Here is a 24,628-nt window from a genome sequence, read left to right as displayed (position 1 = left end):
TTTGCTATAAAAATTGTTAAATTTACTCATGTTGTCATGATTATATCTGGTTGACGAACAATTATTATCAACAACACTGATAATCAGATTATATTTTCCTTGATACCATTAAAACCGAAGCAACCTCTCAAACTAACAACATCGAAAATCAAAAAGAAGAAAATCCACACAAAATCTCTATAGATTTTCGAATATGAAAACTCAAAGCAAAACCTCATATTCTTATTCAATGAAATGTGAAGTACTGAGAGAATAAAGTCCTACATCAACAATTTTCTTATATTTGATTCTTGGTTAGATTTTACCATTCCTTTGAATGGTTAGCTAAGTTAACCATGCAAAGGTTGGTGAGATGGACATGACCATGTCTCAAGGAGCAGAGGTCTTGACTTTGAAACCCCACTTATCAGTCACTCTCAGGGATTTAACCCAAAAATTCCTTGATGCGTATGGGGGAGGAGACTGAACATGCTCCGAAGATTAGTCGGGTGCTCTAAGAGGCCCAGACACCTTGATTCTAAAAAGAAAAAAAAAACTTATCTAAGTTGGGCACCATCGTCAAGGGTCGTTAAAGGAGGTGGATACAAAGCCTCCATTGACATGTTTGTGTTGTGATAAATGTCTTGAATATGGTGTCAGGCCTGTCAATGGATTTGGATCAGACTCGATCAAATAACTTTGGGCTGGGATCAAACAGATAATCGAACCAAACTGATGGCTTTGGGGTGGTTTGGTTTAGTTTGGAACAAGTTACGGTTCGATTCCAAATTACAAAAATGGAGAATTGATCAATTTGGTTCGGTTCTCAAATCAAGATTGTATAGAACCGAACTTATGCAATATATATATATATATATATATATATATATATATATATATATATATGAATTATTTTAGGAGTTAGGACATATATTAATGATCTTTTATGGATAAAATAATGATTTTCTATGGATAGATCACTGCGTCAAAATAGTAAATTTTCGGCATTACTGTAGCGTTAAATTCGACAGCCCAAATCCATCGTTTATATTTCGTCGATCCACAGCCCACTTTTAGGCCCATAAGATAATTCGACATGCTTAGCCCACCGAATTTTTTTCCCTCGTTTTAATGGCCCATCGTCAACGAACTCTCCCTCACTCATTCGGTTTTTTCTCCCCAAATTTTTGAGGTTCTCTTTGTAAATCTCTCCTCTCCCTCTCTCTGTCTCGATCTCTCGATCTCTCCTCTCTCTATAACTTTCTCAATCTCTCGATCTCTCCTCTCTCTATAACTCTCTCGATCTCTCCTCTCTCTGTAACTCTCTTGATCTCTCCGCTATCTGTAAGTCTCTCTCGATCTCCCATCTCTCTATCTTGGATTCTCTCTCTCTCAGCTATTTCGATTGATTGATTCAGAAAATTCTTGATCGTCTTCTTCGACTTAAGCTCAAATCAAAGAACTGAAGATCAAATCTTCTCGATCTCGTCATCATCTGTGCCTTCCAAGAACTGAAACTCAAATTGAAGAACTGAGCTCAAATCCTTGATCTTCTCTTCTCAGCCAATTATTTTTGAAGCTCAAAATGAGATAACCATTTGATTGGTTCAGTTCCAGTAAGTATTCTCTCATATTTCTTCTCCTTATTCATCATTCATCAATTTTCTCTTGTTTATAGGGTTTTTTTAAACAGTTCAATTGATTTTGTTTAATTTTTTCTCAACATTTGCTGTAGAAATTGTTAAATTTACTCATATTGTCATGATTATATCTGGTTGAAGAACAATTATTATCAACACTAATAATCAGATTATATTTTCCTTGATACTATTAAAACCAAAGCAACCTCTTAAACTAACAACATCGAAAATCAAAAAGAAGAAAATCCACACAAAATCTTTATAGATTTTTGAATATAAAACCTCAAAGCAAAACCTCATATTCTTATTCAATGAAATGTGAAGTACTGAAAGAATGAAGTCCTACATCAACAATTTTCTATATTTGATTGTTGGTTAGATTTTACCATTCCTTTGAATGAATATTTATGATTTGTATCACATTTTTATAAAAATTAAGAAAAATATTTATTATTATTACTTTATACTTTAAAATATATTGGTAGACTTTATTATGGTAAACTTTTTCAAGGGAGTCCACTTGTGATGTTAATTAGTTAGTCTTTTCAGCGATTAGTCTAAATTACTTGACAAACATTTAAGGTTACAAAATTAGTTTTTTTTTTTTGGGTGGGGGGAATGAATATTAGGCAGAAAGGTGGTCTCTCGTCTGTCACCTCAAGTTTCCCAGCTTGTTAAGATCTTGTTTTATGCCATATTTTTGGTGACGTGTTATTTTTTATAATCATTTGGATTAGACAGAATCTTCATTTTCTTTTGACATGTGGCAAATAATCATTTGGCTTACGTCATCTGCCACGTGTATGAAAGTTGTTATCAATCTAGTTCTGTATAGAATCCATAGTAAAGATACTTTAAAAGATTTTGTAACTGTGAATGAACAAATTAAATCGAATACTTTGTCATGAAAATCGCACATGCGATAGGTAGCAAGTGAGTTGACAATACGTATCTGATAAACTTGTGCACACGCCACAGCCCCTATGTGATTGTTAATGAGTAGAGGCATTGAGTCCACGACATGCTTGGGCTATGACTTCCTTTCTTATTGATCAACCAAATTCTTGTAGGCAAATTTGACTTTTGAATTCATTGTATTCCTTGGATTGGGCTTTTTACAACGAGTTTTGTTACGTTTACCTAATTTTTATATTGTCCTTGATACTATTAGAACTCTAATATTTCTCAAGGGTGGGGTATTGAGAACAATAATAACTTTTGTATGTAAAATTGTGTTTGAATGGCCATAATAACTTTCTAATTCTCCCCAAGGCCTATGAACAATCCATGTGAATAGAAATAATCAAGTAGGAGTAAGCCAAATCCAAATGAACCTGACACAAATTTGATGCACATCTAGATTGGGCGAGTTCTAGTTGAGGATCTAATTATATATATATTTTTTAAGAATGCCCTATAGCGACGGTCGTCGACCGTAGCTAAATATATATTTTTAATAAAAATACCCTATAGTGACGGGCAATAGCCGCTGTCGCTATAAGTCCATATACCGACGGTTTTCTTCTATAGCGACGGTTGTCGACCGTCGCTATATCCTTAAATTCTATGGTTAAATTTATGGTTTTTAACCGCCGAATATTTTTTCGACAAAGCCCAATTCGACGGTTTTGGACCGTTGAATTTTGAAACTTTTAACGTAGTGGATTAGTGATTTATTTTATGAAATGTTATGTTTATTTTTTTCATTAAAAAAATATTACTTACAATTTATAGAATATTGGCAACCTATAGAACTGAATCGAATCAAACCGACTTTAGTTCAGTTTGGGTTGGTTTGGTTCCAAAGAAATTTGGTTCGGTTTTGATTCTTATTTAGTAAAACCGACCTATTTCAGTTCCATTCCAATTTGACCTCAAAACCGAACCTAGTTGCACTCCTAATTTATACCCACATTAGGGAAGGACGTGTGCAATGCAAGTCCTGATCTATTCAGGCCTCAAAATCTTAGCCCAGGCCCATCCCATCTAATGGTCTGACCAAATAAAAATAAAGCCATGTTCGAACTTTACTAATAAGCATTCAGGCCTATTTACAGACCCAACTTGTTGAATCCTGATTTCAAATATATTTTTCTTATATATAAGTTAAAAAAATATAGTTGTAATATATTATAATAAGGTCAGGATCCCAACCCTTTAAATGAAAAATCCAATGATTGAGATTTAACTTGTGTATAAGTATCTCCGAGATTCGTGTTATCAAGATACTCATAAAATCTCAACCATTGTATTTTATGCTTAAAGGGTTGGGATCATGTGTGCTTTTTCATGAGTCATTCTTAAGAGTCAACGGATCCCAACCCATCAAAATATAAGTTATTAGTCCGGGATGCACCGCTGAGCCTAGTTTTCAAAATCGACACCTAACCATGAAGTGGACTCTTGCAATTGTACATTTTGTTACTTGTTAAGAGAATTTTAAAAAATAAAAATATTATTTATATAGATCTTTTTAATGGTTATTAGTATTTTTTTTTAAATTATTTAATGTGAATTTCGATCTACAATCCTCATCATTCTCTAACTATAATAACAAAGATTAAAGTTATAAGAGTAATTTTAGTATTTTAGATTTCTGGATACAACTCATTTTAGGATTAGAAGAGATTGAAATTGAGCAGAGGGACTAGGGTTATATAGGATTCAAAATGTTTGAGAGAGTAATAGAGAGATATCCCAAGTAGGGGTGTCAATGGATAGTCGAAAATTCGGATTCGAATTCGGATAGTTTTATATATTCAGATATAGATTTGGATATTAACATTTCGAATCCGATAATATCCGATTGGAAATAATATATGATATATATTATTTTATTTGATTAATTTTTTATATAAATAATATAATATATAATAAGTTTTTTTTAATAATGAAAAATCAATTGGATAAGGAAAAATTATGTTTTTTTTTTTTTTATAGATACAAATTATTTGAATTCTAATATGATATTATCCGATATTCGATAAGATAATTGGATTCGAATTCGAATATCAGATAAAAATTTTGGATTCAGATATTGTTGTATCTAAACCGATAAGCATCCATTGACAGCCCTAATCCCAAGATGTAATTTCCTTCATTGTATTAGTGAATCACATATACACTCCCAAATATGGTTTCAAAACTTGGTTTGATGTCTTGTCTCGTCCATGGACGAGACCGAGTTGTCTCAGACAAGTCAACTTTTCTCTCAGATGAGGCAAATCGTTTAACTCGATTTATAATAATTGATTTACTTATATTTAAATTAAAATAATTATAATTTTTTTAATAAAGTAAGAGAGATTAGAAGATGTTTAGTCATAAACTCTAGGGGTGCAACTTGGTCCAATTCAAACCGAGAACCGGACCAATTGATAGCTTTGGGGTGGTTTGGAACAAATTATGGTTCGTTCTAGGTTACAAAAATGGAGAACCGATCAATTTGGTTCGGTTCTAGGATTAAGTTTGTAGAGAACTGAACCCTTATGAAATAAATATATATATATATATATATATATAATTATTATTAGTATGAATATTGTATGGATGAACTAGTGATTTTCTATGGATAGATTAGTGATTTATTTTATGAAATTCTATGTTTATTTTTTCATTAAAAAATGTTACTTACAATTGATAGAATATTGACAACCCATAGAACCGAACCAAATGAAACCGACTTTAGTTCAATTTGGGTTGGTTTGGTTCCAATGAAATTTAGTTCGGTTCTAGTTTTTATTTAGTGGAACCGACCTATGTCAGTTCAATTCCTATTTGACCTCAAAACAAACCAAGTTGCACCTCTAATAAAATCATGTTTTTTTTAATATATAATAAATATTTAAAATTTAAAAAATTATTATTATTATAATCAAAATCTACAAAATCTCAGTTGACTCGGCCAAGATTTTCAAAATATCATCTGAGACATCTCGTTTATCTTGTGAGATGTTGTGAATGTTGAAACACATGCAAATCTGTATCGTTGTTGAACAATATCAAGATGACAAACCAAGTAACTAAAGTCAAGAGTTTATCTGTATAGGAAGAAACAAACCACACCAAACTTGAAATAAATCATAATAGACAAGAATGAAACCAATAATCAAAATGTGGTTCGAGATATTACGAACTAAATACAATTAAGAACAAATAATGCACAACCATGCATCTCTACTGCAATTGATATTGTTTCTTTCTTCACCTCGTAGTTTTTTCCACTCCATACTTCATGATGCTTGCACGAAGCTTTGCTCAAGTTTCTCTTCGGAAATACCTTAGCCAAAGCCGACATCTTTGTGGAAATCACGGTTTTTTCAGCATTCAGATTGAAAAAAGAAACATATATTTCTCCTACAAAAGCACACACAAAAAAAAAAAAAAAAAAATCTTAAGCTAGGAAATTAATACATGAAAGAAATAAAACTAGACAACAAATTTTTTCATCCAGATGTCAATGGCAGACATTTCGGGTTTATATATCCCCGGAGCAAGTACAAGTGAAGCAGATATAACTATTGGGTTCGATGTCTTGAATTAAGGTCTTGGTGGGTATCGTTCATCAAATACCCAATCTTGGGGATCGTAGGAAACTCTAATATGGTGAAGTCTGATGTAAGGGGAAATATGAAATTTCGGGAGAGTTGACTTCAAATTGGGAAATCTATGGATTTATAAGTCAGGATCACAATATTTCTCAAATATAGTGAAACTCACCCATTTTCATTGATGTAAGCCTAGCTAAACCATGTAAATCTTATGTTTCTTGATTATTTTCTTTGTTTTTTAAACTGCGTTCATAATAACCAACATAGGGATGTTAGCATTGTCCATCAAATTCACTTTCCAGTAATACCCCTACCAATTTTATCTTTTAGTGAAAAAGACAAAGGTATGTTGGTCTTTTATGTAATTATATAATAAATGTCAAGGGTATTTTAGTCTTTTGATTTAAATGTATTTTTTGTATTAAATGTTTTGGCAATCAATGCCAACACAATAAATGCATTTATTAATGTAAAAGACTAATATACCTTTGCCTTTTTCACTAAAAGACAAAATGAATAAGGGTATTATTGGAAAAAAAAAATTAGTGGAGAATGCTAACGTCCCCATGAGTTCTTGGACGTTAGCATTCCCCTATATATATATATATAGTCATGCTGGAGTGACCTCAAGATTGTACCTCATATCACACATCTTGACGTGAAAGTGTGTAGGAATCACATATGCTTTTTGACTTGTATCTCGATGAAAAGCATCTATGGTTCCTACACACTTTCACGTCAGGATGTGAGGTCACTTCAGCATTATTCGTATATGTATATAATTTTATATTCAAGCCAAATGGAGTCCAAAAATGTAAGTGATAAAACCTCTTATCCCGGTTGCAATCCAAGAGCGAATTCCGCCAGAATTGACTTTAGCTGCATGAATGATCATTTTTTTTTTTTGTGGAGAAGTGTTAGCTCTTCAAAATTTTATTTTGAAGAATGATGAACTTCCAAATATTTACCACTACAGTCCTGCTTGGTATGCTGCAAACCATTTGCAAATATGCAAATAATTTTCTGAAATAAATTTTACTGGTTCTTGGTTACACAATGCGAATGATTTGCATGGATCACCTAGATTCTTAAGAAATTTCAGCAAATGATTTGCGGCCCAAAAAGTACTGCAAATCATTTGCAAAATCACAATGAAATTTTTTATTGCAAAGTTCAACCAATCACAAAAAAAGATTTGCAAGAGATTTCCCAATGGTTACCAAGCAATATAGCAAATCATTCATCGCAAACCATTTGCAAATGCAAATGATTTGTAGCATACCAAGTAGGGCCTACATATAAAGGAAAACTTGAAAGAAGAAAAAAACGAATAATGATTTTCTGACCCCACCCCCCCTATGACATACACCCCCATCCTAGAACTGTAGATCATTTGTCTCGGGATACTCGGAACCATAAATCTTTTCTTGTGTATCCCAAGGCAAATGATCTATGGTTCTGTGATGGGGGTGTAGGGGGGCGTCGGATTATCATGACTCAAAAAAAAATTATTACCTTTGACTGTCTTCACTGTTGCACAAAGACCAGAATAGCTGTTCACAAGGGTTCCATTAAGGTTCAACTCCCACATCTGTAAGCATTTTTAGTTTTCATTCAATAAATATAGTTTTTGGGAGAAAAAAAAAACAATCTTGAGCTTAAAAGAAGGAAAGAAGAAAAAAATGGGTAAAATTCAAAATATTTGGGGAAAAAATGGAACTTGGGCAAATATTTGAAATAAAAATGGGTACCTTGTATACAAGACCATGGGCAAGTTACCTGATTGGCTTCCCCTCTACATGGAGAAAACGAACCACTTGTAATCTCTTGAGAAGTAAGCTTTTGATTTGGAGAAGCATCCAAGCAAATTTCCTTTACATCTGTTGCTAATAAATGGAATTTTTCTTTATATTTTCCTTTGTGGACCATCTCCTCGTCTCTACATCAGCGTTACCCAAGAATTCTAATTAGAGCAACAACAACAACAACAACAATTCATAATAAGTGGTTTATATTAAAAGAAATGAAGGCTTTCGTACAATGTCGAGAGAGGATTTCTTTTGTTTAGGCAAAAAAGTGGCCTATATTTGGTTCCCAAGTTATCTTTCCAGCAGATACGTTCAAGATCGTGATCAACAACTTCAGTAACCCAACCTTTTGTTTCACGATCTTTGCAGCTAGTGAGACCCAAAACATGTGTATCCGACATTCTCAATTTCTTCAAACTTCTAGATTTCCATGTGAGAACACGGTTGCTTCGTTTGAGGTCTTTCGTTCCACTAATGTAAGGAAACTTAAAGTAAAAAAAATAACAAAAAATTTCAATATTTTGCAATTCCAAAAGGAATAATACGGTAAAATGTGTGATATAGATATACCTCCATGTTGTTTGTGCTAAAAGAATTTATTTCAAGTAAGGTAGGATTTGTGATGAGGTTGTAAGTGGTCTCGTCAAGCTTCCGAAGATCTCCTCCAAATATGAGAGGGGACTTGGCCATAGACCAAAGAGTCATCTGTTGAAAAAGAATTTTGTATTTGTTGCAAACCCATAGTAATATAATTTGATCATCTATAATTAACTATTGAGGATTATTTACATCTACATAAATACCTGAGTTTTTTGCTCATCAAGACTGAGATTAGACTTTCTATGTGGACCTTGATTTGAACCTAGTATAACAAAAATATCAAAATAACTAAGTCATCTTCGCTTTCCTCTAAGAGTCTAGGAAACCTCGATCAAAATAATTTCGTTCCTCATAAAAGGTTTACTTAGATGACCGAGTTGATATTGGTGAGAGCTTTGATAATGAAACCAAAGAATGCAATATAGTTGAGCCCATATAGGCTTTTTAACAGTTCTCTAAGTTACAACTTTGAGGTTGTGGGTTTACCCAAGATGACCCACACCTTAAGGAAAATGGGGTATGTGGTTCATTGTAATAAATTGATGGAACAATGATTGACAGCTCTGTGTGTTAGTGTTAACCAACCAACTACTCCAAAAGACCGATCTGATGGAGAGGGGGAGAACTATAAATGTAAGACGGTCACGGGGCTTACACCAGAGTGAAGGAAAATATACACTCACACTCTCCCTCACCCATAAAAGTGGAAAGAATTGAACCCATGACCTATACAAACCTAGTGCTTTGATACCATGTTAACCAACCAACTAATCCAAAAGACCAATCTTTTCGAGAGGGAGAGAACTATGAATATAAGAGGGTCCCGTGGCTTAACTGGGGAATGACACACCCAATAGTGGAGGAAATGTGCACTCGACAGTTAGGTCTATCACCTGGATCAGTAAGCCATCCCAGTGGCAACATGTCTAAGTCGGGCCATGACTTCCCTTTCAAGCCGTTATCTCCTATCATCTTAGCATAAGCAAAGTCCCTGATGCATAAGTAAATGTAACACACTATAAACCAAAAAATAAAAATAAAACATGGAATTTAAATTCAAATTAGTAATTTGAATTGGGAAGCTCTTCATTGAACCAAAAAACATTGTGGTACCTTGTTACGTTAAAATGAGCTTCCACATCACCCCATGAATCCCAATCATCCCCAGTTATCCTATACATATTCACAAGATTTCTTACATTCTTGGCCATGGCCGGAGTCACACTAGTCCCAGGAGAGAGAGAATACAAGATAGGGCGGTTGAGCTCTTTAAGAACCTGCATAAGAGTGCTTCTTAGATCATTTCTTCACTCTGTATTTGTAGAGAAATCGATCCAAGAACAATAAATAAGAAGAAGAAAAAAATAAGCACAAGATTCAAACACACAGAAAACATAGAGATTTTTACGTGGTTCCCTCAAGATTGAGATACATCCACGGACAACACCAATTCCACTATGAAGAGAAAATTCTCGATTACAAATTACAGATTACACACTTCCACCGAAAATAGAAATATATACCCCGAGGAAAAACCTAACGAGGGTTTCACGTAATACAAGTGAAATTATGAAAATACCCTTGGGCCGCCTCTCTCCAACCTCCCAAGCCCCATTAGGCTCCACAAACCATAACAGTATTCCCCTCAAAAACTGTTTCAACTCCCTCCAAATATTTCAGTCGAACTATTATTACTTTACCATAAAAAAAATAAGGTCACTACAATATACCTCCGACACAATGCTTATCTCATCTACGTCCAAGTCATCACCAAAGATGCAGTCATGTTTCACTGTGTAAAAACCAGAAACAATCAGCATATGAGCAACCAGTGAGAAATTTAGATTTTACCAGCCAAAATCAGATCATCATCATTTATCGATCACGGGTTTTGATAACATGTTCCCTAAGGACACACTTTAAGATGCATAAAATACACCTTGGAAATAAGCATTTGAGGGTATTTTTTGTAGTAATTTTTTTTAGGGCACTTTTGGTGGGAAAACTTCTTTCTAAGGTGTGTTTAATGCATCTTAGAATGTGCCCTTAGGTCACATGTTAACAAAACCCATCGGTCACAATGTTTAGGTACAACTATTTGGGCTAAAAAACGTGAATTATGTATTGTAGTCATTTCTATCTAAAGCCATATACCCTTGTGAGGTATATAGAAGATCTTTTCTAGCTACCTCGATCCATCTCATTTTGGCTTTTCTCTTGCTTTCTTTTATGGTCCTCATCCTACACCAAAGGGCTCTTCCTTGTGAGTATTTTGTGCATAAACTAAAACCATATCAATAAAATTTCCTTTATTTTATCCCCACTGTGATTACTCCAAGATTCTTCCACACGCTCTCATTTCTATTTTGTATTTCCTAGCTTTTCCACTCATCCACCTCAACATACTTATTCGGAAGTTCGACAATCATAGTTTACCACGCGCATTGGTAATAAATACATAAAAAATCAAGAGAGAGAGAGAGAGATGCAATAGGAAACAAAGGAATTACCAAAATCAACACCCCATTCTGCATATTGTTGATATAGTGACCTCAAGAAGGCTCTTCCAGCTCCCGACTTCGTATCCACACTCATGAAACCCTGTGACATCCATGCACATGCCCTTTCTCTCAACCCCACATCTTTTGCTCTCCATTGTCGCCCAAACTCCTTATAAGCACCTCCCTAACAAAAACACAAATGAAGGTTCCAACAGTAACAATCAGTGTTGAGTATATATTTTCCTTCACTTTATTGTGTGTCATACTCAAGTTAAGCCCCGTGACCCTCTTATATTCATAGCTCTCTCCCCTTCAACAAATCGGTCTTTTGCAATAGTCGGTTAGTTAACATGGTATCAAAGCATTAGGTTCGTGTATATCACGGGTTCGATTCTTTCCACGCTTATGGGTGAGGGGGAGTGTTGAGTGTATATTTTCCTCCACTCTTGGGTGTATCATACCCCAGTTAAGCCCCATGACCCTCTTATATTCATAGTTTCCCCCCTCTCCAACAGATCAGTCTTTTGGAGTAAATGGTTGGTTAACAACAATTGAAACAGCTTTCTTCTTCATTTCCTTGTTATATTTACTTTTAATGGATAAACGGAAGCATTGGTATATAAAAGAGGGAAACTAATAGATTGAATTTATGAATGTGAAGGAGCAAAACCTTGATGATGTCTAAAATAGGGGTGTTCGCATTGACTGCTTGCGTACTTATTCCTCTCATAACATGAATCCCAAACTTCAAACCCATGGAATGGACTTTCTTTGCTACTTCTGTGAACCCTTTCCCACCCCTCGAAGAAGGCCACCTTTCCGGGTCAGGGATCACCCTTCCCCATTGGTCGATCACATCGAAACCCAACGAATTTGTATAAGCACCTTCCACCTTCCTCCTGTACCAAAGGTAATCCACCACAACATACTACCAAAAAACAAATTGGAGAATAAGAAAAAATAAGTTTTATGTGGAAAGATATTATATCTTCTCTCGTATCTCAATTATGGGGAAGCTAATCCACATTTACTCAAAATAAGAAACATAGTCATGATTTATAGTTGCTGACCTGATATCCATGAATCAGTAGTCGTTCGGAGACGATTTTTGCATTTTGTAGGAACTCTTTTTCAGAGATGATCCATGAAAAGGAATCATATGAGTTCCAACCCCTTGGAGGGAAATTAGCATGCATTGTTTTACTCACAGACAAAGCTTCAGATAACTCCCTGAAATGGGTATTAGTTATTCTTCATTAATTATTTGAGACTCAGAGATTCAACTACAAAACTTCTATTAAATCACATAGAAAAAAAAAATGGTTGATAAATAAACAAAGAAATAAATTATAGACAAGTGAGCCTGATAAATCAACTATAAATCAATAAACCTATTGTAGAAAAAAAACACTGCAAAGAATTTCCTGAAATGGGCATATATAATGAGTGTATATTTGTTCCTAATCAGTTTCATCAACCCGATAAATTCAATTATTGAACTTGTATAAACCATTATTAAAAAATAAATGATTAAATCAAATTTCAGATAATTTCCTGACCCCTCCCCAATCATATATATATAAACTGATTAACTCAGCTTCTAACTCCTGAAATGATTACTTTTGTTTCCTCATTATTTTTCAAGGAAACTGTTAAGTTGAGCTTCAAAACTCCTCTGAGACCAATGTATATTAATTAGATAAATGTTGAAATAATTTAATGATGAGTAGTTTGCATTCATCATTAATTTCATAAAAAAGTTTAAATTTCAGCTCCTAAGCAATTATAAAACAACATAGAATGCAGCACAAGCAATTTATTGTAATGGGTCTCTCTAATTCCTCACCAATTCCAACAACATTATCATCATCAGGGCCTTATCGATCACATTCTTCAATAATTCCATAAAACTGATAAATTTGAGCTACAAAATCCCATCAAATGATGCAAATGTATAGTTCTCTGAATTGGGTATTTGTTCTTTTTCATTCTTGATCTCAAATAACAATGAAACTGTGCCAAATAACTATCAAAAGGTTATTGAAAATAAAGACAATTATAGAATTAGAAAAATATCAGAATTAAAAAAATAAAAAATAAAAAAAGTGGGACCTCTGAATAAGTAAAGTGAAGAAGAATGAGAATACAAGAGAGCTCTGCTTCAAAGTGAGGACTGTCATGGCTACAACCTCTCTCTGTCTGAGAAATGGGTAAGTGAGTGAGTGTTAATGGAGATTGTACTAACAACTACTCTGCATTTATGCTGAGCGTTCTTGTCGTTAATGGCCGTTGGTTTGTGGTGCACAACTGCACATACGAGGCAACGAGTTGCAATGCGAATGACTCGGTAAATGGTCTCGAGCTCTTTACGCCTTTCGTGTATTTAATTTCGCATCCGCCAATATATACGGAAAGTCGGAAACTTTAGGACATGAAATGAGTCAGACCCGGACCGGTTATGAGTTGGGCTGTTAATGGGCCGATTTTTGGCCCGGTCTGCTACGGATCGGCTTTGGGTTTAATTATAAAGTCTATATAATTATCGGGTAAGAACGGGCCAAGAAAAGCTCGTTTCATTATAGGGCCGGTTTTGGGTTTTGAATGTGAGTTGGTGGGTGGACCGGCCCGTAATACTATATTAAAATATAATAATTTTCTTACAATTAATAATGATCCCCTTAATTCGTAGTTTCTTTGAGAATTAAGAGATTGTCAATTTGAAATGAGAGATGGAAATATGTTTGAAAAATCTAATAATCAAATATTATTTTTGATCAATTTTTTTATTATTTAGTACGCTTTCGGTACAATAAAAAATAGTTGAAAATGGGTTTGGGCCGCCCTTAATTTAGGTAGACCGGGCTTGTATTAAGATTTTATATCTTAAGCCCGGTCTGATATTTTGATGGGTTGGGTTCAGACCTAGCTTTTAACCTAAAAGGTCCGGCCCATAGCGGTAATTGTCCTTTGTAATGCCTTTACGGATTATTTTTGTCTATCAACAGAAATACTATTTCAATCCACGTAATTTTTTAGTATCTTATTTTGCCTTTTAAAGGCATAATAATGCTACTTTTATCGGTGTTTCATTGATCTTTGTCTCAGTATTTTATTTTATTTTTTTTATAACCAGATGGTTTGGGCAAGTTCAATGGAGGCCAATTACAGACTCAATTAAATGGTCTGAAAAGAAAAGAGCACGAGAAAGATCAAAATAGACGAACCTTGGATTGATTAGCCAGTAACATGGTTTTAAATTTTGTCTGTGACCGAGACAACTGGTCCAAGTTGTCTCATTATCACCCACCAATGAAATGAGTTTACAAGTCATCTCAAAGACATGATTTGTTCCAATTCTAAGGCATTTTTTAAAACATTGTCCGAGACAATTCAAATGAATTGGATATCTCGTCCGAGACGAGATGTCAAAATGAGTTTTAAAACCATGGACAGAAAACTCACCGGATTCTGGATTTATCAAAGTAGGTTGCAGGAAATGGATCCCAACAAGTCCATCATCCATCATCCATTATTTAAAGTTTCTTCAGTTTCGCTAGGGAAGACGTAGATTCAGAACAAAACATTAACCCTGAAACATTCTACATTCCAAAAATGTTTTGATGTCTCATAATGTTTCAATCAAGAAAAATGTCAATATTTCTCCTAACTGAAACATTGCCTTGACATGATTTTAAACCTTGGTAACAGTTTCCACACCGAGGTTCCATTTGTATATGATTGTCAATCAAATATTACATGCAAAACTATCTACGTTTGAGTTTAGAAATCAGAGGATCACAAGATTGTTACTAATTGAAAGGTCCCCTTATGCTCGTAATCCAGACCGGCTTCATTAAGCACCATTCGTTGTAAGCCAACAACTATGACCTCAACTTCGGATCTTTCGCAGCAACTAACATTTTTCTTCATATTTTATAGGAGAATTCTGTCTTCAATATGTTCACGTTGGTCCACATTTTCTTCAAGAATCAGGTTCCCTTGTATGGAATAATCTCAGTTATAAAGTGTGTATCACTAGTCATTTGGTCTCACGCTTTACACATACAAGGCGTGAGAGGATTCTCCCAGAGATCGTAATTCGGGAAGGTCTCCTCAGGCAAACCGGTTCTTGTCTGATGCGTAACAACTACATCTTCCACAAAAGTAGCCCAGCCCATGTAGGGGTCCCCGAATGACTTGGACATGAGCCCTTTGTCTGGTTTTATGGACTTAAGTCGGTGCCCCATGTACCTTCGTGCCCCAATGATGAGCTTTGCGAAGTTTCCACCATGAGTCATCACAAACACATCCGACTTCAAGCATACCAGGAAGTCAAGAGCGGCCAAGCTGGTCACGTGCTTCCTAAAACCATCCAACTCCTCTTTGCTTGCTAGTTCCTCCTTTGTAACCTGTAATAATGCCCCAAAGAGAACAAAAAAATGATCAAGGAAATAAAATCAGATTAATATGCCCCATTCATTCCAGCCAATCCCAGATTTTTGAGATAAGGCTTCAGTAATGATGATGATAATAATGATCAATCCAGACATAATCTGATATCAAGTTATGGCATGACTTGATCAACTCAACTTATTTTTAAGAATAATGATTTTCTTAACCCCCCCCCCCCCCTAACATACGCCCCCATCACAGAACCGTAGATCATTTTCCTTGGGATACACAGAACCATAGATCATTTTCCTTGGGATACACAGAACCATAAATCTTTTTCTTATGTATCCTGAGGAAAATGATCTACAGGTCTGTGGAGGGGGTGTATGTCAAAGGAGGCATCAGATTATCATGACTCTATTTTTAAGCCAAGTTAAAAGGTCAGGTGACTCAGCTAAGTTAAGAAAGGGACTTGCCTCTATACTAGGACATATATACAATAGAACGCAGCGATGGGTCCCACTCAGCATCTTGTCTTTCCTCTTCACCTCCTTCAACTTTATTATCTTTCCTCCCCCCTCCTCCCTCCTTTTTTAATGATATCCCTCCAATTTTACTATCTTTCCTCTTTTACCCCCTTTTTCAATAATACCCCACTAACTTTATTATCTTTTCTCTTTAACAAACTCTAGTATATCTATATAATAAAACACAATGGTGGACTCCACTCCTTTGTCTCAAGATTTATACCCCCATAAATAATGTATCTCGATGACAGATGTCCCTCCTCTTTGTCTTCTTACTTCTTCCCCTTCCCAAGAATACCCCAAACTTTCATGTCTGTTCTCTTCTACCCTTTTCCAAAAACACCCCTACAACTTTCTGTATTACATTTCCTCTTTTTCCCTTTTCCAATAATATCCATTCAAATTTATTTTTTTCCTCTTTCCCCCCCCCCCCCCCCACAAAAAAAAAAAAAAAAAAAAAACCCCAAAGAGGATGTCTGTGCCATAGGCATGGGCAAACTCTAGTATGTGTAAATGACTCCACACTTTCTTCCAGTTAACAGTGACGCAGCAGACTCATGGCAATTTTACAAGAGAGTATACAACCAACAGTGTTCATCCAATTCAACATGTAAACTCATTGGAGTTGAACCTTTCATAACATAAGAAGGACCACTTAGCTAAGTGGTAAGACCTTGTGGAGGCTGTTCCCAAGGTCTTAAGTTCAAACCCCTTCTTATACTAAATACTAATTGTTAACCACTAAACCCACCAAGCAACAAAAAAAAAAAAAAAACAGAGGATATTGTTTCCCAATTAAAATTTTCACCTTGATAGAAAAGATAAAAACAGATTTCCAAGCACATTCTTAGAAATTTGAGAACTGCAGATAATAATGATTCCGAAACAAATTCTGTATGTGAAAAGGGTTGAACAAGAGTTGGAAAAAAAATAAAAAACTAAAATATCTTACCAGATTAGGGAACATATTTCTGAGTGGTGCCATCCGATTCTGTCCACCATAAACCTGTCCGGAAGCAACATAGATTTGAGTTTCTTTAGGGTAACCCATCGCTCGAAGGATCACAGCCACTTCTCCAGGCTCGAGGGGGCACCGTCCTTCCTTCCGCTTCTGCAAGGCCAACTGCCAGAGATGGGACCCATTCTGCATGCCAATTGCCAAGTTATATTCTGTTTTTGATTCTATACTGAAGCCCAGACTACCAAATGAGCATTTCTGAATCACCTTGTACCGTCGAGGCCACTCCTTTTTTCTGTATTCTGCCATTTTAACTTTCTCTTCTCTTGTCCCAACGAAGTCACAGAAAGATAAACCTACCATTCCCTTCTCAAACCTCAAATGAAGAGCCCTGTTAGAGAAGGGGTCCAAGTATTATCAGAACTAACGTAACAAATCCACACAAATGTGAGCTAAATTGTTTGCAAACCAAAATCAATTACATGTATGGATTTGAACTACTTGTGCGGTTTCTCATCCTTGACGCCAACTGATCAGCCATTTGTTCAATTTCAGGTAAGAATTTTAGGGCATGGTAGTTGACTCTGCATCTTAGTCTGTTGATTTCTGGTGGAACGTTATCATACCTGATCAATTTGAAACAGATCAACATTGATAACTTGAAACCGAATTTCCATAATTGAAGCCAAAACGAATGCTGCACAAGCAGGTGTTGAAGAGAAAACTATAACATTCATGACTTACCCCAGCCTATCAACGAAAGGTTTTAGAGCCATTATCTTCTTCTCCTTGATCCGTGGTAGCACATTGTCAATATAGAATTGTGCGGGAGCATACTTAGGGATGTTTTTAACTGTGCGCCTACCAGACAATCACAAACACTATTAGAGGAATTGACATAATTTTTACAAGTTCCATTGCTATTTCAATTCAAAAGTTAATTAAGGTGAGTAAAATGTTATAGATACATTAAACATAATTTTTATATCTAAATTCCTCTTTTTACAATCAAAAATAAAATTATCATATACCAATCAAATATCACTCTAATCTTTTTTATTTGCAAACCATTAGTTGCAAACCAGGTCAGCCCTACAAACTGGCATTGGTGAAGCAAAAGAGCCACTGAAATTTTTGAAAAAAAGATAAAGATATACTTTAAGAGAAGTCGATATATGGATCAAGAAAGAAAGAATTCATGGGACTGGGAAACACTGAGGTCCTCATTAGTTCTATTACTGTCCCACTTTTTATTTATAATTAAGCTTATATCGTGATTCTTTTTTTTGAAAAAGAGCTTATGTCATGATTCTATCCTAACAACGAATGAATCCATCATGGAAAGTTGGCATTTTGTGATCTTCATGGAAATGGAAATCTTGCTCCGCCAACATAAAAAAATTATCAAGGCAACTCAATATTAAACCACATTAATTATGCTTCCTTGTTATTTTCTGTACACATGGTACACAATGGATGATAGGAAGGCGCCATACCTTATACTTGTGAATAACTCTGATTTGTCAGGAAACCATTCAGGGATGTCACGAACGATTCTCACATCATCCTTCAAGTAGTCAATGAAATGATCTACGTCAAAGATGTCCTCAAATTTCCTGCAGATATTAAGAAAATTATAAAGAAAGGTAGAATTGGAATAAATACAATAAATTGAATTAAAAGAAAGCACATGAGAAAACTTCATCCTCCAAAGCAACTCCTAGCTCAGGCATGCGGCTCTAGTTTTTCAAATGGTTTGACCTTTAGTAACTATTTATTCCTTCTGCTTGCAAGAATCATTCTTTTAGTTGCCCAACTCAGGTGTTAATCATCTATGTTCTTAGTTTGTTGTTCTTTTAGGGAAAAGTTTTTAAGGCGCTCAGGGGGGTCTATTTTGAAGACTTCCTAATGCGTTGGGATCAGGTCTATAATTTGAATGTGCTGTAATCTTCCAAAGTGAGATCTTGTTTGTGGGCTGGTGGTCCCTCGACCGCCCTATCCCTTTGGTTTTAATGAAATTTATATTTATCAAAAGAAAAAAAAAAATTGTATCTGATGACTTAAATAAGATCTTCAGTGAACCATAAGTCATAGTTGATGCATCCAAACAAAGGAATTTTTAGATATCTAATCAATGAAACTATTGTATTTTAACACATGTATCTGTATCCAACAACATTAGTGACTGTTCATAGAATGCCTTCACCGAATTCTAAATGAAATATACCATACAAAACAAGCTCAAATTTAACATTTGCAATGGGAAAACAAAGTGAGAATCGCTACAAGAGTTTAGGGATGCTATGGAACAACTCACATATGTGATAAAAGCATGTCAATATTTTCTTTTTTGACAGATCTGACATGGCCTATGGGTGCTTCACCTTTTCAAATAATAATAATAAACCATGGGGAAGAGTGGAGACAATTTAAAACAAGAAACAAAAATACCCAGAGAATTTTTCTGGCTTCCTACCAAGGATGCCAACCATCAAGTCAATCTTCTTAAACAAATAATGAAGAGGAAAGTGCCAACTTAGCTAAGTGTTAAGACGTGTGAGGTGTTGTTCCCACGTCCTACGTTCAGAACCCATTGCACCCAACTTCATTTGCTAACCACTAACCCTATACCTATCAAAAAAATAATAATAATGGAGAAGTTTCAAGAACAGAGGAAGAATACAAATGATCTTGAATGACTTATAAGGCACACTATAAAATGCCGAGAAAGTTGATTTGGATTAAAATGTATGTTGAAATCGTAACTAGTGTAATAAAAGTTGGTGACAAGACTAGCGAGTTTAAAGTTAAAGAGGGTATGCGTTAGGGAATGACTTGTAAGTTCCTATCTTTTTCACCGATTAAGTATAAACCATGGCAAATGTTCAGGGCAAATTTCATTTGTGTATGATATGAGCAAATAATATAATGTGAGTGGATGAGACTCGAAAGGGAGTAAATCAAAACACTAGAACTGTGTAGGAATAGCTCATAAATCAAGGTTTTGTAGTAAGTAAGACTTCATGACCAGGGCAAAATACAACTTTAGTAAGGACACCACTTACGATTGATAGGCAATAATTATACCAACATATGTTTGTAACAAAATACACCTTTATTTCTTAAGATGAAATAAACAAAGACGATGGAACCCCTCACTGGAAATGGTGTTGAACCTTACTCGTTCAGTGTTAAGATGCGTAATAGGTAAATGAATCAAATTGGACGACCCAAAACAATACAACACCCGAAAATTTGTTATGAACATAAAGGATCTTACTCATGACATCTTACGTTTGATCTTTCCAGATCTGGTCTTGCTTCAACAGTGGCAATATAAGGGTGGCATTCATTATCTTGGCCACAGCCACAGCATTACATATCTGCAAGAAAAATATGAATTGACGGCAAACTAATTCAGTAAATGTATTGTCCAATTGAAATATGATGGGAGGAGAAACCTTCACATGAGATAATTCAATTTTTAATAGGTAGTATCAATAGAACATACAGCTATTCTTTGCTGATTTAGACCACCCTCAGCATGGATCAATACATAGCCAGTTGTTTCATTCTCCGAAGGAAGATCTGCATAGGACCCCCAAAAAAAAAACAAACAAATCAATGGAAGAAATAAGAAAGTACAGATAAAGCTAATAATTGTGCTTTCACTGCTTCAGAAGTTGAACATGCAAAAGTGCATGAAGAATCTTTCTATGATACTTACAACCTAAAACTTAAAATGATTTCTTTCAAAAAGGCCCATATACATTTAGTTTACACTTACTCCCTATTTGTACTCCCACTTGCAAAACCCATATGAATATATGTTGGGCAATCCAACCATGAAATGAGTCTTCCTCACCAAGGTCATTGTTGCCGAAAATCAGACCTTGCCAATATTGTTAAACCATATGAAAATGTAACTCGGTATAACGGTTTAATTTAGAAATCAAGAATTTTCAATTTGAATTCAACTTTTCATGAGTTAGGAATGTCAGATTGGATTAATCTTTTTTTTTTCCTGGGGATGATCTCCACAAAGTAAGAACCCATTATACAGTTGGATTCCCTAACGTGATATCAATATCAGTCCCACTAGAAGGATTTGAAACAGGGAGTATGAAGGGACAAGTTCATGCATGATAACTTGCAAAGATAAAATTACAAATGAAAATCCCTCTAGGCATTCATGTTAACTTTCTTTTGTAATCATTTTTAGCCCAATCAAGGGCACTGTTATGAGTTATAAAGATACAATCATTAGCCCACTCAAGGGCATTATGTAGGTCTTTGCAATGTGAGTAGTACCAAGTACCACTCTAAGATTCTGAATGTTACCTGAAATTCCACCATCACGGCGCTCCGCGCATGGCTTCCAGGAGGTAGTTGCAGAATAGGGATTCTCCCAGAGAGAAGGCAGCTCCTTGACCTATAACGAAGAAAATGAAACCCAGAAAGATTTCGCACAAGTTAACTGAAGGAATCTGTCAAGCATGGAAAATCAAATTAGGATCCTTTAAGACTTACATGTGGGCAGCGTAGAACAATGCCATCTTTCCTACACAAGTAAGGTGCATTCTACAAAGAAGTGAATGGAAAATTAGTGGTTGAAATAGAGATTCGAGACTTGACCATAAAATCATTTGCAGTATCCGAAGAAACACATCACATCGTCATCAACATAAAAAACAAAGTGTAACTATATGCACTCTGACTTTTTGAATCAATAGCAAATGGTATCTGTACACCCAATCATAAACAGGACAATTCTAGTGTATGAGAGACAGGGTAAGCCACTGGATTCTGCGCTTGGTTGGGCCAATGCATGGAAAGATAAGGGAAACAATCCAAGACTCAACTCAACTAAACGACTAACCAGTTGGACTTTGTCCATCCTATCTTCGTATATAAGCCAAGATGGCAGCATACACTTTCTCCTCACATGGATTTGAACCCCATTCAGAACAAGGTACCAACCCCTCTTCAATAGAAGAACCATATCACAATTGACAAGGACTCGTTAAAAATTTAGCGCTCTCCAAATACCATCTTTTTGAGCGAGAAAATTTGATTCCTTTCAAATCCACCATTAAAATCTCATAATTTCAGCTACTCATTAGCCGGGGAAGCTTGGTATTATTATACATGTGAATAATCTACATAGATAATGAAGTACATTCGAATAATTTAGAAAAATTAAAGACAAAATGTTGGCCCTAAACAGTAGTAAAACAGCAAATAAACCAACAACAACAACAAAAAAAGTAGTAATATCTCGTAATTTCAGCTTCTCTTTAGACAAAGAAGCTCGGTATTGTTGCACAGATCAACCTACATAGAAAATGACGCACATTCGGAAAGAATCTAACAAAATTTGCCCAAAACACTAGCAAAATAGCAAACAAACCCCAAATAAAATAACAAAATCTCATAATTTCAGCTGTTCCTTAGACAAAGAAGCTCTATATTGTTGCACAGATCAATCTACATGGAAAATGAAGCACATTCGGAAAAACTCTTAACAATTTGGAGAAAATATTTTGCCCTAAATACTAGGAAAACAACAAACAAACAAACAAAAAAGTTAGTAAAACCTCATAATTTCAGCTGCACCTTAGACGAAGCAGCTCGGTATTGAAGCACATTGAAAGAATCTAACAAATTGGGGAAATTTTTTTGCCCTAAATACTAGCAAAACAGCAAACATCCAACATAAACAATGAAAAATGGAAGTAGTAATTGAATCTTAAAGAACGAGGTGTCGCAAATAGAAATCCAAGTCTACGATCCTTCGTAGAAAAATAAGAGAAAACTTACTAATCGCTTCCAGATCGAAGGAACTGAGATCAATCCAGCGAAGAAGACACAAGCAAGCAAAGCAAGTGAGATCCTGTAATTCTGTGGAGAAACCCTAGAATCATCGCTTAAGTACGGAAACAGAGAATGAAATTGGTTCCAGAAAGGTCGATCACGATCTCTGGAGGAATGGCGATGGTGATCATCATCTGGTTGATCTTCAGGTATCAATGGCGTCGCATCTTCGTCTCGTTTCATGGGAGAAGATGTAGCGCGAGCACCGATCGAGCTCGAATGGCGTAACTCCGCCATTGCTCGCTTTGGACTGAAAGCCAGCTCTACTGTTCTCTTACTCTGTCTCTCTTCTGTGCTGTTGTTTGTTTGTTGTTCAGACTTCAGGGGCGTGAAATTAATTACTGTTGGGGATCGATTAATCGATTGTCAGTGTAGCTGCAAAATTATTGGGTGATTTAGATATACCCCTCTATATTTTGGTAAATATTTTAGATACCTCCCTATATTTTGTTTATTAAGTGCTGATGTTTCTTTGACCTTGGTCTTCTCTAATAGATTAATGGAAAGTGACTTAAATGCCTTCATCTTCAATCTCTTGCCTTCAAAGGCTGAAACTTTTGGGTTTGCTTCTCAAAATTAGCCGATATCGTACTCTCGATCTAACTTCTCAACCTTGCCTTATACCCTCGTAGGAAACCTTGATTTTTCTAACAAAGTTCATTTTATTTTACTAAGGTAAAACTTTGACCAAAGAGATTGAAGATGACTAATTTATGAAAAAAAAAGAATGTGTTAGTTATAGTCTTATATTTTTACAAAAGAATCATGATAACCGGACTATCTCGGGTGGCACTCAATTGACTCTCCTGATATGACAAGTTCAGGAACTATAGATATGTACATTTTGAGATACAAAACTACACTTTCACATAAAAATAAGTCTCGAAGAAATCAAGCATCCCGAGACATACAAATACACAATTCCCAAACTTGTCACATCGAGAAAGTCGATTAAATGTACCACGTGGGGTAGTCAAATTATCATGACTCATTACAAAAAGGTTGAAGAGAAAGGTATTTATATCATTTTATTAAAAATTGAGGTTAAAGGACACATCATCAATTTGAAAATATAGTGGTATATGTAAGTTTATAATTACACCTCGTGACATAGACTAATAAAAAAATTACTCACGTGGCATCATACAAATAAATTGAGTCAAGATCTACATGTGCCAACTCTTTGATGTGTAAGGATCACATGTCAACACTTCCAAATATGGAAATAGGACTCAACATGTGACAAAAGGCATAGAGAGGAGCACTAGGATAAGGTTAACTTTAAGACAAGTAAGTGATTTCAAATTTCAATTGTTGATATTACGTTTAGCCCCCCCCCCCCTCCCCCTCCCCCTCCCCCTCCCCCTCAAAATGCAAGCTTAGGTTCATCCTTATCGAAAGTCAATGTCCCCTCTTAATGAGTTATTGATGAAAATTTGATTTAATAATCTAAGTTTTGAAGGAAATTTTGAAAAGAAATAATGATAAATTCAAAAAGTAAAAAAAATCAAATATACTCAATTGAGGTGGAATGTGCAATGAATCATAGATTTTTTCCTTGTGCATTTCGGGGCAAACATATGGTTTTGAGTACATACCACATCGATTGAGTATGTTTTTTAGTTAATTTATATCGTCTTTTGAGAAACAAAAATACTAAGAATCCATTTGGATAAAGTGTAGAAAGTAGGTAGGAAGAAAATAGCTATAAAAGAGAGTAATTTTTAGAAAGTATAAAATACATTTTTTTTTATTTTTTTTTATTTTTATAAAGTACAGATTTTTTTGTGACTACTTTT

The 24,628-nt window shown here is 35.1% G+C and overlaps 2 protein-coding genes across 3 annotated transcripts; both read right to left on the bottom strand.

Moving 5' to 3' along the window:
- Positions 1-5,664: 5,664 nt before the first annotated feature.
- LOC147405556 (Melibiase family protein) lies at positions 5,665-13,439 on the bottom strand. 2 transcript variants are annotated; one of them, XM_086433325.1, is made up of 15 exons: positions 13,191-13,439; positions 12,925-13,091; positions 12,149-12,308; positions 11,749-12,006; positions 11,088-11,262; positions 10,308-10,369; positions 9,691-9,854; positions 9,471-9,568; positions 8,781-8,839; positions 8,548-8,682; positions 8,209-8,462; positions 7,949-8,108; positions 7,685-7,760; positions 6,998-7,048; positions 5,665-5,975 (listed from the first exon to the last, which is right to left on the bottom strand). In XM_086433325.1, exons 3-15 carry the CDS (start codon positions 12,272-12,274, stop codon positions 5,755-5,757), a joined length of 1,839 nt encoding a protein of 612 aa, XP_086289451.1. In that variant the 5' UTR covers positions 12,275-12,308; positions 12,925-13,091; positions 13,191-13,439; the 3' UTR covers positions 5,665-5,754. The 2 variants fall into 2 exon arrangements, with proteins under 2 accessions (XP_086289451.1, XP_086289450.1); XM_086433324.1 differs by lacking the exon at positions 12,925-13,091.
- A 1,200-nt stretch (positions 13,440-14,639) lies between these two features.
- Positions 14,640-23,164, bottom strand: LOC147405555 (O-fucosyltransferase family protein). Its single transcript, XM_086433323.1, has 11 exons — positions 22,776-23,164; positions 21,486-21,536; positions 21,297-21,387; positions 20,467-20,543; positions 20,250-20,338; positions 18,452-18,571; positions 17,700-17,816; positions 17,438-17,581; positions 17,223-17,346; positions 16,950-17,141; positions 14,640-15,487 (listed from the first exon to the last, which is right to left on the bottom strand). The coding sequence occupies exons 1-11, from the start codon at positions 23,064-23,066 to the stop codon at positions 15,128-15,130; spliced, it is 1,656 nt and encodes a 551-aa protein (XP_086289449.1). The 5' UTR covers positions 23,067-23,164; the 3' UTR covers positions 14,640-15,127.
- Between the last annotated feature and the right edge of the window lie 1,464 nt (positions 23,165-24,628).

Source organism: Akebia trifoliata, chromosome 3 (assembly GCF_017979445.1).
Source record: "Akebia trifoliata isolate Shusen 1 chromosome 3, ASM1797944v1, whole genome shotgun sequence".
NCBI lineage: Eukaryota > Viridiplantae > Streptophyta > Magnoliopsida > Ranunculales > Lardizabalaceae > Akebia > Akebia trifoliata.
Note: the sequence above shows the minus strand (reverse complement) of the source record. Positions and strands in the feature narration are given on the sequence as shown.

Coding starts and splice junctions, on each gene's coding strand:
- LOC147405556 (XM_086433324.1), bottom strand. CDS start 13,258: ATGACAGTCCTCACTTTGAAGCAGAGCTCTCTTGTATTCTCATTCTTC. Junction 8,683..8,780: donor TTGATGAGCAAAAAACTCAG/GTATTTATGTAG, acceptor CTTTTTCAACAG/ATGACTCTTTGGTCTATGGC. Junction 5,976..6,997: donor GATTGCAACCGGGATAAGAG/GTTTTATCACTT, acceptor GTGCTTTTGTAG/GAGAAATATATGTTTCTTTT.
- LOC147405555 (XM_086433323.1), bottom strand. CDS start 23,066: ATGGCGGAGTTACGCCATTCGAGCTCGATCGGTGCTCGCGCTACATCT. Junction 20,339..20,466: donor TAAATCAGCAAAGAATAGCT/GTATGTTCTATT, acceptor TTTTTCTTGCAG/ATATGTAATGCTGTGGCTGT. Junction 18,572..20,249: donor CAGATCTGGAAAGATCAAAC/GTAAGATGTCAT, acceptor TAATATCTGCAG/GAAATTTGAGGACATCTTTG.